Source organism: Grus americana, chromosome 2, assembly GCF_028858705.1.
Source record: "Grus americana isolate bGruAme1 chromosome 2, bGruAme1.mat, whole genome shotgun sequence".
NCBI lineage: Eukaryota > Metazoa > Chordata > Aves > Gruiformes > Gruidae > Grus > Grus americana.
The window spans coordinates 48,320,328-48,337,838 of NC_072853.1; the positions used below are offsets into that span (position 1 = coordinate 48,320,328).

Here is a 17,511-nt window from a genome sequence, read left to right on the forward strand (position 1 = left end):
TTACTAGTACTATAAGTTAGTGCTGTTAAGTTTTGTGTGTGAGGGGAGAATATCTAGACTTTTTAAATCATGAAATACAGTTGATGTAGTTGGTGCTAACCAGAGCTATTGCTCTGCTTAGCTAGAAGAATAACAGGCATCCTTGTCAATGCTTTTTTTTTTTTTGTGTGTGTGTGTGTGGTAGAGGATGTATTTCTCATAGTATTGGAATTTCATGTCTGTCTTCTTGATACTTACAATGTCTCCTTTGTTTTCTGTTTGAAGACAGGTACACAACCTTTTAATCGTGCAATGCTCTTTAATGTTGGCTTCAAAGAGGCTATGAAGGATGCTGTCTGGGACTGCATAATATTCCATGATGTGGATCACTTACCTGAAAATGACCGAAATTACTATGGATGTGGAGAAATGCCACGCCATTTTGCAGCAAAGCTGGACAAATACATGTACATGTAAGTAATTAGTTAAATTCATGTTGTTTCTTAAAGACCCAGAAACATTCTTAAAGTGTGTATGAATTTTGTGACAGTATATACAGTAGGTGAAACCAATAAAACAGCCTCCTACCCTGCTACTTACATCAATGAATATCTAGTTATTAAAAGGAAGATTTAAGTTTAGTGTCTGCATTTGATATGTGGCTGATTTGAAGATACTATTTATAGTTTTCAGTGTTGAACTTGTTGCAGTGAGGTTGATACCTTATTAGAAATCTTTTCGGGCTACATAAGCCTTTGCAGTGGCTGTTAACAAACATAAGCAGATAATCTGCAGCAAAATACAAGAAAAAAGTCTTAATTTTCTCATAAATGTACAATTTATTTCTGCTTTGTGCTGCTTTTTAAACAGAAGATTTTGTTGCTGCTAGACCATTTTGTATCTTGTATTCAGTCTCTATTGAAATTTGATGAATGTAGTGGGTCCTGCAGTTTTGTTGCTTCCTTTCCTTCTGCCATTTTAATGAATGATGTTTCACTTGCTTTTTAACACTCTGTTTTCTCATGACACTCTTCTAATCACTTCGTAAAAAGCTGTAGCTAATTGCTTACTACACGTATGTATTTCCTGTCCTGAAATTTTATTTGTGAAGGTGATCAACTTGACATCCTGGTCAACCTGACAGATCAGAAGCAATGCATTGAAAATGTGACTCTGAACTTCAGGTTGTCAGCCAATTAGCAGTCAAACCTTTAAAGATTTTATATGTATTTAAAAATACATACATAAGCACATATAAACATATATGATATTTCATCTGTCTTTATATTTATTTATAAAATACTTTATGTATTTATATATGCATTTATAAAATGTAAAAATGTCTACATACAGATATTTACAAAATGTGTGTTTATGAAATAGATAAATGTGTATAAATATATATTTATAAAATATGAAAATACATATGTATTTATGTATATATATTAAAAAGTGCACATGCACCACACACGCATATATACATATGAATAAAAACCTCAGGTTCCAGGTATAAAATGTCATACTCCAGTTGTTTTTATTTTTGGTTGGTGGGTTGTTTTTGGGGTGGTGGTGGTTTTTTGTTGTGTGGGGTTTTTTTTTGTTTTGGTTCGTGGGGTTTTGGGGTTTTTTGGGGGGGGGTGTTTGTTTCCTTGTGTTTTTAGAACACCTGTTATTTCAGTTAAATATTGAAAGGGATATATAGTAACAACCTTCCCCAAAAGCTATTAAGATTTGGTTGAATCCTCTGTTTCCACAGAGATCAGAAATTACATGACTGTGTATTTCTTTTTCTTTCCCCTTGCATTCTGGAGTTATTTGTCCTTCAGTGTGGCAATTGTGTCCTAAGCAATGGTAAATCTTTTTGTAGATAGTTCTAACTCCTTGAAGGTTCCAGATTTGGAAGCATCTCCTGAGAAATATGTTCGATTACTTTTATTTGATGAATGTGTGTGCTGTTTCTGAAAGAGGAACAACACACTTTACTGTAGCAGCTTCTGGGTTAAGGATGCAAGTCAATATCAGTGGAAGTAAATATAGATACTTAAATATATATTTATTATTTTTAGATTGACACAGTGTTTTCAGAACTGGAAATCACATTGCCTGGACCTTAGTGTGTTGTGTTATATAGCTATAGTGGCTGCTTATGTTGGCCAACTGCTTATTACTTAATGTGTTAGTAATTACTGTATGCTTACTGATAAAAATGCCTATAGTTTCTTTTGATTCAAAGTTTAGCTTGTAAAAACTGGATTTTTTTTTAAATAAGTATGTATTTCACTGTGATTGAATATGTACTGTTAAACTTTCTCTCAAGTTTTAACAGTTATGTAGAATATAGTCATGAATTAAAATTACTGAATTGATGTATTACTGATTTGTAATTATTTTCAGTTGATTAAAGAGGTTTTTATCAGTTGAATAGTGTCAAAAGGCAATAGTTTGAGGGCTTCATTTTACACTTCAGCTTTGGGTCTAAATCAACTATCTAAAATATACGATAGACTTTTGTTTCATGTGGTGGTACTAATTTCAGCTGCAGTCTGAGAGTACCTTTTATACAAATCTGACACTACCACAAATATTTTATTCAGCTTCCGTATATGTTACTTAATACCAGCGATCTGTGAACCAGTATCCCTTAGTGAATACATTCAGCATCTGTTCATGTCCTTAGTTTGGGGTTCTTGTTATTTTGAAAGGTACTGTTCAAATAGAAGGCTACCTACCTAAGTTCAGCTAATAATACAGAATTTGTCTTTTGTTTTCAGTCTTCCATACAATGAGTTCTTTGGTGGTGTAAGTGGACTGACAGTGGAACAATTCAAGAAGATCAATGGGTTTCCGAATGCTTTTTGGGGATGGGGTGGAGAAGATGATGATCTTTGGAACAGGTGCGTGTTCAGTTCTTATGTCTTTCTCACTGCTCTGTGGTATCTACCTCTTGAGAGCAATTAGGTGTTTTTTCTTTCAGTTGTTACCTTTTTGTTAATTTGTTTTAAATGAACAAATTCTAACATTTTAAAAGAGTTTAATTCAGAAATATCAGAATATACTGTTTGAAGGGATAAGTATGATGTTGATTTTTCTTGGTCTGGGGACGGTTACCAGGCTTTTAAGAGATAGGTCTTGTAACAAATATAACAACAGATAACAGTACTAAGCATATTTAGTCTCATTCCTTCTAGTCTTCTGTGTATTGCTTTTTAATTTTAATTTAAATCTCTCTTGCTGCTAGTGTTATGGAGTACTATCCTACAGACATGTAGAGTAAGCATGGGTTTAGGTATCTTTCATATCTTAGGAGCAGTGTTTGAGAGGTTAATTTGTGACTATATTGATAGTCACAAATTGGACAATGTACAACAATACTATTAATAACTGCTCACAGTAAACAACTAAAATGTTCCAGTTGAGCTGTTGAAATTGTCTGCACGAGTTTTATTTATAAAATATATGTATTCTAAAGGAAGAGTTTGTATGTTTTCGTTCTTTTTCCTTACTAGTGTCATTTTTATGCTGCTGTGCTTTAAGAACAAAGCAGGAAATAGAAATTAATATTATTTCACACTTTATTGGTTTTGCCAGCTTTTTTTAGTTGTTGGGTTAGGAGTGGTTTGGGTTTTTTAGGAAGAGAATGTCAGTGAATGCAAAGACTTAGCTTTGAAAGATTTGATGTGTATTTTTCACTTTTGCTGTAACTTGTAAAACCATCTTTTTAATACTCTTCATACAAATGTTTCTGTATTATACTGTAGGGTTCACTATGCCGGATACAATGTAACAAGACCAGAGGGAGATTTAGGGAAGTACAAATCCATTCCTCATCATCACAGAGGTGAAGTCCAGTTTTTAGGACGGTAAGAAAAACAGAACTGTTCAAATACTAGAGCTAAAGATGTAAAATTTTTTCTTACATGCAACTCTTCCACACATACAAATGAGCAGTTAGTGCTTATCAGTGATATTCCCTCTTTAGTGCTAAACTTTGTATTTTCTTAAACACACTACGTTTGCTGTTCAGATATTTCTTATTTAGCCATGCAAGAGACTGAGTTTGTGTGTCAGAAGATATTATCGTCATAATCTTTGATGCAGAATGTCACTGTTACTTAATAGTTTGGACATTAGTGCTGGCAGGGCTCCATTACTTGGTTAATTTGGATATTCTGCAAAAGGAAGCAGTACAGCTAGGGAAAATGACTCCTATGTGAAAACAGACTTTTAAAATTCCTCAAGGATTGGTTTCTTCCATCATATTTCATTCCTTTGAGATACAGGTCTTCTTATTTTTGGCTTACATTGACATGAACTTTTTCTTTTGGGGTTCCTTTCTTTGGCTACTAAGATGCAAAACACTTTAACTGGCCAGTAGGTTCTGGCTGCACTAGATTGGAATAGCAACCTGCATGCAGCAGATGAGCTACACCTAAAAATCAGAATGCGAAAAGCAGAGTAAAGGGTTTATAATGTGTTTTCAGATAATTAGAAATGCTGCTCAATTCTGTTATCAACGGGTGTCTCTGGGAACATCTTTATTTTATGCTTTATTCATAATTTATAAATAGACACAGTAGACATGATTAAAAACATGATGTGAAACTAAAATGTATGCATTGGTAATCTGGGGGAGATTTTTAATCACCTCAGATTTAGATGTTTGCAAATGCAGGAGTCTCAAGAGCAAAATGAAAAATCAGACATTTAAATGTATACTGATGAACAGTGAACGTTCCTAAATCTTCTCTGAGCTCCATAGTTGAGTTTCATAGCAAAAGAACATGAAGAAATCAAGTTTAGTTTGGGACCATAAAAAGTATACATATTGAAAGCTGTCTTTGTTATTTAGTCTTAATGTTAACTTGTATAAGCGAACATAAAATCTAGGTGTATTAAAAAGCAGAAAGTGCCTTGCTTTTAAAGCTTAGGTAGGTAATTTGGTAATTTCAAAGGACTGAGAGGTAGTTTCAGAATTTAAAGTGTATTTCAAAAAGAAATGACTGTTACAGTATCATGTCTAACATCAATTGAATTGTTTCTTGCAAATCTCTCTTGTGTTTTCTTCTTCCAATTCCCTCTGCAGATATAAACTTCTGAGGTATTCCAGAGAACGTCAGTATATTGATGGGTTGAACAATTTAATATATTCTCCTAAAATACTTGTCAGTAGATTGTATAAAAATATAACTGTTAATCTCATACCAGAACTTGCTCCTGTTAGAGACTATTGATGGAAGTGGAATGACAAGCTACCCTACCCTACCAGAATAAACTTTTAACACTGGAAGCTACCAATAGACACTGTAAAACAAAACAAAACCAACAAACAGCAGCTTAGAATTAGAAATTTTTGACCATTTGATGATGCATATTTGAGATGAGAAGTGATTGTATGTACCATGCATTTTGTTCTGAAAGAAAAGCCAGCAACTACCATTCAGATGTTTACAGCATGAGACTACTGTTCAAGCCTTCATTCTTCATATTCTCTATCTTAACCACTCAACTAAATAAACTGCAGAAAACAGACTTGTAGCTTCTCTGGAAGTAGAGACAGAGGCCTCTTCTTCCAGGAATTTTTTTTATACTAAGCCACCCCCTCCTCGTATTTAAATGAATGCTTTTGTTTCTTTTTAAAATGTGTTTTGTAAATATGTGATGTAAATTAATGTGTGTACATTGCTTTTAAATTGCTCAATATTTTATGCTTCAGTATGTATTTGAGTGTGTTCTTGTTTGAATTCTATAAGAATGTTTTTATTAGCATGAAAGAACAAGTGTAAAATGTAAGTATACTTAAAAAAAGGTTATACCTTATGTGAAATGAAGGAAATATTAATTGTTGGCCAGCTATGACTGTAAACTGTTATACTAGTTTTGAGCTCTAGGCCTCCTGCATATCTATATAGAAAAATTAATTTCGCATATGAACTTGCTAGAAAGAAAGTTTTTAATTTTATTTATTGCCAGCAAAACTGTATGATACCCTGCCTGCCATCTAAATCCTATTTATATGCATATTGCATGCGTATTACAGAAAATCTTGCAGTTGTTGCGTATTATGATCTACAGGAACTCTAACTGTTTCCAAGTGTGCCACTAGTGTCAATGTCAGGGATTTTAATGCCTAAAACAATGTGTCTGGGTGCGTACAGTATTTTGTTTTTTTTTTTTTTTTTAATCCTAGTAAACAGCACTTTTATTCCTCCAAAATCAGAAGAGCCAAAAATGTGTCTTCATTGGAAGAATATTAAAGTTAGATTTTTAAGAAGATAATAAAACATAGTTCTAATAGTTCTAATGCTTGCAGTGTGGGATTTTCAGAACCACGGTGTTGGTCAAACTGTTCTGCTGCTGCTGATGGCATAAGCGGAACTGAAAGCAGGCCAATCCCAAGTGCTTTTTAAAATTCCACTCGTAATATATTAATCAATATAGCTATTTAAGGGCCTATTCTGCTAGAGTGCTGAGTGCTTCTGTGATGCACTAAGTATCCTCAAGTCGATGACTTTCAATGAGATTGAGGTTGCGCAGTCCCGCTAAGGATTGGTCCTGTCTGTTTCTCTGTTTCTGTGGTGTTACATGTATGAGTAACTAGCCTCCTTCCTTGGCTTATAATGAAAAACATATCTTCTTATTTTCTGTTTGCTTGTAATGTTATGCTACCTAAAAGTATCCCGCTGCTAAGCATTATTATCTTTTCCTAATATTTTTTTTACATCCCTTGTTTAATACTAAGGCAGAGGACCGGCTCATTTATTTTCTATGTTAATGCAAAGATATTGACCAAGATCTACTAAACTGTTTTGTTCGTCACAGTTACTCAACTCTTTAGGAACCAAAGACTGACTTCTGCTCCCATGAAGAATGGAAAGCAGTATATAATAAGGATTGTTTATCCACAGAGTGTTCTGTAAGAGTATTGACAAAAAATACTAACTTTAACTCATTACTCTGTGTTGGTTTCCTGAATTGCTGCCACAGGTGGTGTGGTGCTTTGTATATTTAAGTTTGTTTGCCATAAACACCTTTTATTTCTTTGACATCCCAGCAGCAAATTTTACCCTTAGCCATTCCTCAGTATAGTTATAAGCTTAGATGTAGGTATCCCAAATATTTAGTAGAAATGTAATAATTTAATTTAAGTAGTTGAGAACAATTGTAAGGGATATTTTAAACCATATTGGAATTATCTTAAAATCTACCAGTTAATCTGATATACTTTAAGAATGATGTAATGCAATGAAAATAACAAAAAGCGAGCATAAAGTGAACAAAACATCCTTTAAAAGCATGCTTAAGTGGTTTGATCACCTCCTGATATATTTTTCTATAATTGAGTGTATAGAATATTCTGAAGCATATGGGTAAAGGAGAGACAATTAATACACTGTATGAACAATTATATCTTCAAAATAAAATTTAGTCTTATTTCATAACAGACTAATAAAATTCTTTAAGAACTGTGGAATAAATTTTTAAATCCCTGATGTAATTTTGAAGTGATTTCTGGTTTTCAGTACAAGTTCACCTACAATTTAACACCTATGATTATGAAACATCCTTTGGTACTGTAGGTCTGTACTGTTTTCTGAAGCATGCTTTTGTGCCCATTTGTTAGGCATTCTGTGAAATTAATGTGCAATTTTTAAAAATTCTAATGCATATGTATGTATATATGCATACATGCTATATTACATATCTGCTGTGGCTGAACTAATACAACTTTACAGCTCAAAGTAATTAATCATGTATGGTCTTAGAAAAATGTGGTTTAAACCAGTATGTGAATGGATTATGACATATAGCTGAGTTCTTAAAAAGTTTACATTTTGGTGCCCCAGAGTGATGGGTGTTAAATTATGAATTGTTAACCAACGCTCTTCTCTAAATACCTTTTATCACTTTGTTGGGAAGTTTTAAAAATTGCCATCTTAAATTACATCAAAATAGTGTTTGTATACTACCTGCTTGAACTCAGTACTACCCTGTAGTGAATTTTAACATAGACAGTGCCTTCAAACAAAATAAATGCGATGCAGAACTGAGTTGTGCACATTCCTTTTGATATTTTCATGATTCTTGTAAAATGTAGAGAGAAGCCAATCACATTGGCTTTTTGTATTGCTGACAAGGCAAATTAAAGACGTCTTGTCTTCAAGGAGTGAATGTGGACGGAGAAGAAAGAGGGAGTATTTTACAAGATTCTGAAGGTCTTGCAAATTAACAAGTAAAAACATTACAGAAATATTAACAGTGGAATCTGGTTGGTATGTTAAGATAATCTTAAACCCATTTGCTGTATTTCAAATTTAAGTAGAAGAATATAAAATATAAAATCCGTTTTGCAATAGTATATTGAAAAGCAAGTGCAAAATGTCCTTTTTCTTGGATCTTGCCAGTCTATTTTTCTATCATTATGTTTACTAATGACTATGTTGTAGTGGGTTACTAATGAGCCAGTTATTTAAAAATATTGAAAGGATCCATTGCGTATCAGCAAGAGGAAGTGTACTTAAGATTATTTTATTTGTAGAGGTATGTAGGATAGGCGTAATGAAAAATGCACTGAAACAAATGCTGGGAAATTCCTGTGTATTATCATAGTTTTGGGTTTTTGTTGTTCATGAAAATGTTTGTACTTTTTTATCATTGTCTTTTATGAAATACAATGTTCTAAAGAGTGTGTTGGTTTGTTTATTCTGAGGCTCTGTGGAGGAGGTACATTCTTTGTGTGTTGTTTACAGACAAAGTGCTCAGTTTTCTAGTGCTCGGTTCCTCAAAGTAACAACAAAAGGAAGGGACACATGGCCAGCAAGTATGTCAGGTTAGGCTGTGATGGGATCGAGCCTTAGGCTAACAAACCTTATTCCCTCTATTGGTATTTCTGTGCTTTCAGCTTTTGGCTTTATTAGGCTAAATGACTCAATGTTTTTTGCATACTTTTCCAAGATAGGGTTGCTACTCTGTTGAATCTCCTAATGGCTCTTCTCTATGCTTATTTCTGTTTAGGCATAATCTGCCTTATATATGGATTACAAGAATGGGAAATACAAGGATTCATCTGTATTTCTCCTGGCGTTAAATAAGGAGTTAGTTTTCTCAGGAATCATCAGTTATCCTTATTTTTCCTTGTATCTTACAGCTATTACAAAAGTGTCTGATGGTTAGAGGTATGTGAGTAATTTTTGGGAGTACTTCCACTGGGGACAAAGGTATTTGCAAAATTTTATGAAAATACATGAATAAACTTCAGGTACGTTTGATGAATATACTTTCCTGCAACAATGGATATGGACTGTCCTTGCAAGTGTCACCAGTGATAATATATTGGAAAGCAGGAAAGAAGGCTTTTTAAGTATGAGTAGCATCCTTGGCATCGTTAAATGCTATTCTACCTTGCTGTCACTTTTAAGTTGCTTTTGCCTCTATATCTTAAAAATCAGAATTGGGAGGTGAGTTTATCTGATGATTATGGGGGGCCCTGGGTAGTAGTCACATGTGACTTTGTCTATTGTAGGCTTCAGTAATAAAGTATAGATGATGGTAAAATGTATAGATGGTGGTGGTGGATTGCATTTCCTGTGTGCTTGCTTTTCATGAGACACCTTTCAGATGTGTTTGGTTCATTTCCTTTGTAAGAAGAAATGTAGTTTATTAACTTCATGGAAAACTTTGGTTTATTCTCAGAATCCCAGTAATGGAGTTTCAATGCATTTTTTCTAAGGTTAATGTGTTTTTTCGAGCCTTAAACTTCAGAAGAGTAATACTTAAAAGAATACAGAAATATAGAATACTTTTATTCAGAAGAGTATTTGAAAACAAAGTCAATACACATTATTCCTCAAGTTAACAAAGTGAATAAACAACTTGACTGTTACTGTTAGTGATTTACTATGAAATCTAAAGTTGTTGATACAGTCAGAAACTAAGTTCTTATCACTTATGGAAATTTTGCTTTACACATCTAAATTTTCATGCTTAATATCAGCTTCTATTCCACTGGCTCACTAACTACTGCTGTAGTTGAGTAAGAAAAGGGACTGAGGAGAACAGCAATGGAGTAATGTCGATAACCAACATCATTAGCTGTGAACACCACCTGGAAAAAGAACAAATACAAGACGAATGAGGAGTGATCTCTAGATATGAGCCTAGATGGAACCATTGTGATCGTTTTATCTAACCTCCCACAAAACTTTGGAAATGTCTTCTCTTGTGGTAATTTGATTGGTGTGATCTGTGACTGCCTGTCACACACAGTATTTCCACTGGTTAAATATCTTTTGTTAAAAGCATATGTGTCATTTATTTAAAATTTTATCATATACATTTATTATCCAAATTGGGAGTTCTGGGTTTCCTTGTTGGTAGTCATAAATGACAACTAGATTTATTTTTTTTTCTTACTGAAGATCTACATTGAACTCCATTCATTGTCTTTATTAAAAAAAAAGGGGGGGGGCATTCTTTCAAGTAGTTTAATATTTTTGTTGCTCTTATGAAGTCCCGCACTTTGAGGAACAGAATTAAACATAGTGCTACAGTAACTATCATCAGGTCAAAATATGAAGCAATGAGTTTCTTTAATCCTACTTACATATCTAGTAGATAGAGGAGGACTGCATTAGTCCTTTGGCCATAACATGATAATAACCTTACGTATGAATGATTTACAACAACCCTTTTAACATCTCCCCATCAGCTTGCATCCTGTCCCTTGATTTCTCCCTCTGCATAGTAGATTATTTTGTGTTTAGAGACGATAAGTATCAACTTTTAAGAGAGACACAGTGTAAAAACATTCTGTGAGCATTGCTTGTGCTCCTTTGAACATTTATAAAAAAGATGCATATGAAACCACCAGTGAACTGAGCAAAACATGATCCCTACTGAGGCTTATTTTTAAGAAAGGAGGCTCTTGCACTCTGGATTAAATTCATTGCTAGTCTGGAATATAGAGTTAAACATTATATTGATGTATAATCAATTCACTTGCATGCTGTAAATATTTCATCTTTTATTTCAGTTATCACAGAAGGAGAAACTATCCAGCATTAACCTTCATTATTGTCTAGAATAAGAATGTAATCTCTTGTCCATTTCAGGGAGGTAGAAACAAAATTTAACCCAGATGTTTGTCACCTTTTCTGCCAAGGAGATGAGGAATGACTGTTGGAGCAGCAGTTGCAAACTGTACAGCTGGTGGAGCTCACTGATCTGTCGCAGTCCAGCAATACAGGACTGCTTCTGCTACTGAAAGGTCATGTGAAAGGGCTGATGCTGGGGGGGGGGACAGACAGCCCCCAAGGAGTCCCAGACCCTGCAGCTGGCCTCAGTTGGTACCTGGTTTGAACCACCTTCATCTAACCAGTTTACCTGTCCCATGCAAACTAAAAAGGCCCGTTAAACTTTTTTCTGTTGTAAATTTAGGAGCTAAGATCATTCACAACACAGTTCATATTTCGATTATCTTTACAAATCTAAATTATAAACTTTGTCTGTGGACATACAAATACTGGATCCAAAAGGCAGAAAACTCCTTTTCCCAGGAGACTTAACAGAGTACTCCAGCTGTTCTCCCTCAGGTGTCTAGAAATAGTCACAGAAAGAATCACAGGCTTAAGTAGAAGTGGAAGGACAGAAAACCTCTTTGTAAGTAATGCATCTGAGAGTTTACTGAGAGCTATGGGGAAGATAGTAACTAGGTTCTCTCACGATTATGTTGTTACAAAGCATTGAGACTGGATTGAAAGTGCTAATGTGAAAATACTTTAAAGTGAAAAGAAAGTTTAATAAGTGCAATTAGGAATCAAAGCCTAGACATAAAGACTAGTCTTTGCAACTAAAGTACAGGAGAAAATGAATACTCACATCGGCATGATGATGGAAGGGATTCAAGCCCAGCCTCTTCCAATAAGAGGCCGTGTCAAACTCAATCTTGTATGTCCCTGTGACAAATTGTTCTTTAGTTGTGAGCTCATGGAGCTCTCCGTTGTCATTGGTTTGTCTGTGTGAGGACAGAAGAATGCACTTTTATATTTTGGTTAAAAGCCTGAGAAAAATGCAGTTCTTGGCAATCGAATGTGAGTGATGTTGTGTAGCTTAAGTAATATGATGAATACTTCTACTGATCTAAAATGGCTGATGTCCATCTGTATTACGGATGCTTCAGAGCTTATCTTGGCATTTGCTACTTCCACGATCGCCACAGCAGATGGCTGCCTGCCACGTCACTGCTCTGCATGGTTTGGGGGTGAGCCAAAAGCTGGCGTTACTGTTGGCAGAGTCTTGGAGTTAATTAAATGAACCCACTCAGAGGGAAAACCTCACCACTGCTGTAAGCAATGTGGAAGCTCCATGATGCACTTACCGTGCAAGTAAGTAGGGTCAACTGTATTGATTTCTCCATTGTTTTCTTTCTTAATTAAACATATTGAGTTGTTTTATCAGTATGAATATTTTTACAGTTGGCTGTTTGAAATTTGAGATCTATTTGAAATGACTGTAGGTCAGCCAGCAACGTAGCCTTACGGAACTCCCTGTTGTCTGTATCGATCGGGTGGTTTTCCATCCTCAACAAACAGATGGCTTTGTTTGATTTGAAGATGCCATCAGCGCTATCCAAGGTCATAGTACAGGCTTGAAACTATACACCTTTGAACACCAACCAGTTTGGGGCTCCAGAACCAATATTGAATGCTGTCTCTCAGACATGTCTCTTGGTTGAAATCCATTTCTGTGAAATAAGTTATATAATACCAGGGTTTTGACTGGGTAGGTTATCAGCAAATAACAATGCTGCTAGTGCCTGATTTTAGTAGTCTCAACCGCTGTGTTCTAGCTGCCAAATCTTTTTCTGAACATATTTTATTCAAATTGCATGCAGAGAAGAATAGAGCTGAATGCTTTTTATGTCGTTGTCCAGTGCATTACTTAGGATTTGTGCTGTAATACAGCTTTTAACTATGAAATCCTAGAACACCATTTATATCTTACAAGATGCTCTGTAGTCAGTTATCAGACTTTTTTTTTATCTGTTCAGATGTCTCTATTTTTTCTTTGTCATACATTCATCATTGTTAGATACCTGTTCATTTCTCTAATAAGCTTTCTCAGCTAAACCCAAACATATCTTTAACTGAGAACAGTTATTTCAGAATGTCTTGCTAACATTCAATTATTTACAAATTAACAAGGCTGGAAAGGTTGATTGAGTATTATCAGGACTTTTGCATACCTCATCTTAAGGTTACTTTGTTCTTTGTTTCAAATGTTATGTATGTTTTTAAAGCTTCAGTCAGCATCCAGCTGTTTAGCCATGTATCTTTATATAAAGCCTCTAAGCTCAGATTTGAAGATCAGTAAACTGAGCACCCTCTTAATGGAAAATTTCAAGCATTTCCAGTGACAGAATATGTGTGAAGCTATCTTCTTGCTTGAGAGGTGGGAGGCAATTTGAGTAGGGCAACGTGAATAGATTGTTCTTCCCCACCTTGTACAAATATGCGTGGCCTTCACTGTAGCTGTATTTTTCAAGGACACACATGAGAGCACTGCTGCTTCTGCCAGCCCACTGCTCTCCGACACCAGAGAGCCACTTAGGTACAGTTTCTCATGGACTTTCTAGAAATGCTTCTGAGTCTGGGGTCCCACCATTGAAATTCCTGCACTATGTCAGCTTTAGCCCTTATGAGCCCTGTCTCACTTTTTTAGGTAGAACAGTGTTAACAGACCTGGAAAGGTCTCAGGTGAGACTTTGCAACTATCTTGAGGAGGTAAGTGTGGAAGTGGGATGTTGCTTGTTGAATAAAGAATATTCACTCTGTGTACCCCCTAAGAATTTTTTTCAATTTAATTTCAGATTAAGTAAAAATTGCTTTTGAGTTTTTTAAAGTGTTAGTATGTACTAAAAATGATGGGAATTTAAAAAAAAATCATCTACATTTGAAATTCTACAACTTATTTTTTTAGTGGCAAGGCAGTGTTTAAATACCTGGGAGATTCTTGTTTTAGAAGTAATTGCTTCTTTGTAGGGGAGGAGGTGAGAAAGCTTTATCCCCAATTTTCTGCTTTTTGGCTGATTGCTGTTTCTTGAAGCAAAGGTGGCTATCAGATATGATATAGTATATGTTCAAAACAGTTCCGTATTTTCTTTTGAAAGCTCTGGTGGTGTATGAAATGAAAATCAATTTAGAAAGAAGGAAAATAGCCAATAAAGGTAGGACTCTCAACCAGAGTCTTAGTTTCAAACAAATTAAAGAGCCTGCCTGATTCTTCTGGTAACAATGCAGTGGTTCATTGGTGGGTACTAAAAAGTAATGTAATCCTTTATAATGAAATTGAAGAGAAGCGATGATTGAGTTAAAGGATAGTTTAAAATACTTTCTTGTGCTCACAGTAATTATAAAGCATTATAAAACTATTTTGGTAGTTGAAACTAGTACAGTTAAAAGACAGACTGCTGCAAACTCATGCAATAGTAGGTTATCTTTCCTCGGAGTAAAAAAGGACACATTAGAGAATGTGAAACTGTTTTTTCAACTGTTTGGCCTCTTCCCATGGCCTTTCCCTTTCACTTGTTATTTTGGTATGACTTACTTTGAATTTAACAGTTCCCAAGATCCATCTGCAGCTTCTTTATATAACTTTACTGGAACATTTGGAGCTGGACTTCCTCGGACTGAATCCAGAATTTTTATAAAAAGAGGATGCTTGGAGTCAGCAGAGTCCTTCAGATAGGAAGAGAGAATTTTTATGTTGTAAGAAAGGTAAGTGATGGTGCATAATAAAGCAGTAAGGAATATTATTCTTTAGATCTACCGAATATGCTGTATGTTCCTCAAGAAGATCACTGTGTACTGCTGACATGTGGCCTGGAGCTTTCTGGGGGCTGGACGTGGTGGAACCGGGGAGGAAGATGTGAGTGGCTGTCAGGGGGAGTGTAGCCGTGTGCGCTGGGGAGGCACCACGGCTCTGTGTGAGAATGCATTTCTGTTTTCTCATTGGTATGGCTTAGCTACACCGTCTCCAGCATGAAATTGTAACTAAATTGTGACCTCAACAGGAAATAATCATCAAAGGTAGTGGGAATGTTTAAAAATCTCTCTCTGTATTTTGGAGTGGCAATTTGAGCACGGCTTTCTGGACTTGAGAGTCCCTGATGTCTTGTTGCTATAGAGTTATCTTAATTCTGCTGTTAACTTGGTAAGCACCACATAAGAACTGTGTCCTAACACCATGTTGGATCAGATTTGTCAGCCCCTGGCAGCTATGCAGGCTAAGAGAGGAAAACCTTCCTTCAGAGATGGGATGGCTGTAGTTTCACTCCCAACATGTTCATCACCAGCAGTGGTTATGCCCTGACGTATTCAAAGGTAGAGTTGAATCAGGGCTTTGACCTTCCATTACCTAATTCTGTAGATGGACAATGAGAAAATAGAGCTTTGTGGAAGGTGTTAATCAGGGATGATGTCAAAATAGCAATCGCTCATCTCCATTTAATCATTGCAAAATGAATCGTGATGTAGATGGTAAAAACGAAGAGCCCTCTCTTACGTCCCCTCTTACACTCTGTGACGTACCAAACGTCCCATCGGCCAGGAGCCCTGCCCTACGTCAGACCGATGTATCAGCATGTACCTATACCGCCTGTGTGCCCTGACTCCTCAGGCTCCCTTCCCGGGATGCAGAAGCCGCTCACTAGTGTTTCTTTTAAGGCATTGCCAAGGGAGGCTCTAGTGCCACCACCACCTGTTTTCCTGGCTTTTACACCCTGGGAGCTCAGTGAAAGTCTACTTCCTTGCAAGGGTTGCTCCTTTTCCCAAAGATCAGAGCTTGAGAGGAAGAACAAGTAGAGAGGGAGAGAGATAAGGAGAATTCTAGGAGAATTTCAGGCTGAAGCATCTGTGTGTCTAGCTTGCTGTGCTGGAATAAAAGAGCCCTCTGGAAGTGGGATCCTGGCTTTGGCTCTGTTCTGTGCTTGCATCATTGAGTGTTGAGATCCCTTCTTGCTTGCACGGGATAGAGCTGTAGTGGGTAGAGCAGTAAGGGAAAGGAGTAGAGAAGGCATTTCTCCAGCGTGGATCTCATGACAGGAAATAAAATCCTGCATGACGGCAGCTTGTTCATTGTGTTACAAGGGCTATTAGTTACTTTTCAACAGGCCCAAGGTTTTTGTGTAGTGAACATGATATTTTTTTCATTTCTTGTCTTACATCGTTTTTCCACATAGTCGCAGAGTCTAATGACAAGTGCTGCTTCTCTAACCATAAAGCCCTCTCACTACTCACTGGAGAAGGAGAAAGAAGAACCAGAAAAAGAGCAGTAGGAGAGAATTACAGTCAATACATACCATTAAATCATTTGCAATAGAATGGAGTATTTTTCACTTATACTAATTAAATTATAAAAAGAAAAAAAAAAAGCTGGGACTACATCAGTATGAAGGACTTCAATCCTGAGACACTTACCGGTGGTGCAGCTTCGGAGAAAAATGCCAGGCCAGCTAAGAAAACAAGAAATACAGAATGAAAAGCCATTTTGCCTATCACTAGGAAGTCTCAGTGTCAGCAACTAGAAACTGATGGGATCTGTGATTTTTATATCAAGGCCTCTAAACGGAGGCTACTTATCAGAAAACCCATATGACTTTCAACATGCCGATTCATACTATTTGCTTAGTAAACAATGGGAAAATAAGTAACCCATACAAACATGAACCTTGTCTGCAAAAATAAGTCTCTTCTGTCATCGCCTGTGGAAATACTGCGAATATTGCCTAGCTCAACTGCAGTGATCTATTTTCTTGGAAACAATGTCTGTTCTGTTTTATTTTTCCCTTTTTGTTGAGGAATAGTGCTGTATATATCTCATATAGTTGATAGAAATACAAATTTCTTGTCAGCTTGGCAATTTCAGTTTCAGAATTTCTCTGTGGTTATGGCTTGGCATAATTGACTCACCTATGTTTATCTATTAAGAGATTTCTCTCAGTGGTGGCCTTCTCCCCACCTCTGATAAAAGGTAAGTGGATAATGTGTGGGCTACCTAGTTATCTTATGCATTCCCCTGGAGGAAAAATACATTACTTTTGGTTTCCAGCATGATAACCAGATAACTACATAGCCGTTTCTGAAGCACAGTTAAACAGTGTTTTAAGTCCTATCACTTAGTTGTCCCTTGAATTCAGTACAAGTTCAGGACTTTCCCTGGACTGGGAAAAGGCAGGGCAAACTGCAAGGCAGCTCCCACCAGAAGCATCTGCTTCATTTTAGGGAAACGTTATTTCTTGAAATTAAACATGTATGTACACTCTATGTGTTCTAGGTTTATCCTGTCATCAGGTGGATGGCTACGTGCAGAGTAGTTGTTTGGGGTTTTTTTTTGGGTTTGGGTTTTTTTTTTTTTTTTAATGACTACACCTATATGAACATATTTATGTCGCATTTAGGGCTGGGCGTAGCCCACTGCAAATCAAACCTACTGGTTTTCAAGCACCAGGAATAGCAGGATCCCATGAAATCTGCGTTA

At 36.0% G+C, this 17,511-nt stretch overlaps 2 protein-coding genes across 3 annotated transcripts in view; one reads left to right on the forward strand and one right to left on the reverse strand.

Moving 5' to 3' along the window:
• The window catches only part of B4GALT6 (beta-1,4-galactosyltransferase 6), a 38,719-nt gene extending 30,056 nt beyond the window's left edge, over positions 1-8,663 (forward strand). For both annotated transcript variants that reach the window (XM_054815093.1, XM_054815094.1), the window contains 4 exons: positions 265-452; positions 2,751-2,873; positions 3,738-3,839; positions 5,063-8,663. In XM_054815093.1, coding sequence (XP_054671068.1) covers positions 265-452; positions 2,751-2,873; positions 3,738-3,839; positions 5,063-5,210 — 561 coding nt within the window. In that variant the 3' untranslated portion in view covers positions 5,211-8,663. The remainder of the gene's footprint in view (positions 1-264; positions 453-2,750; positions 2,874-3,737; positions 3,840-5,062) is intronic.
• Positions 8,664-9,758: 1,095 nt separating this feature from the next.
• LOC129202424 (transthyretin-like) lies at positions 9,759-16,601 on the reverse strand. Its single transcript, XM_054815096.1, has 4 exons — positions 16,452-16,601; positions 14,581-14,711; positions 11,854-11,989; positions 9,759-10,081 (listed from the first exon to the last, which is right to left on the reverse strand). The coding sequence occupies exons 1-4, from the start codon at positions 16,518-16,520 to the stop codon at positions 9,974-9,976; spliced, it is 444 nt and encodes a 147-aa protein (XP_054671071.1). The 5' UTR covers positions 16,521-16,601; the 3' UTR covers positions 9,759-9,973.
• Positions 16,602-17,511: the final 910 nt, after the last annotated feature.

Excerpts from the sequence above, each read along its gene's own strand:
- LOC129202424 (XM_054815096.1), bottom strand. The coding sequence starts at position 16,520 with ATGGCTTTTCATTCTGTATTTCTTGTTTTCTTAGCTGGCCTGGCATTT. Across the intron at positions 11,990-14,580 it reads TGGGAACTGTTAAATTCAAA|ACAAACCAATGACAACGGAG; the intron begins GTAAGTCATACC and ends GTCCTCACACAG. Across the intron at positions 10,082-11,853 it reads CCTTCCATCATCATGCCGAT|GTGGTGTTCACAGCTAATGA; the intron begins GTGAGTATTCAT and ends TTCTTTTTCCAG.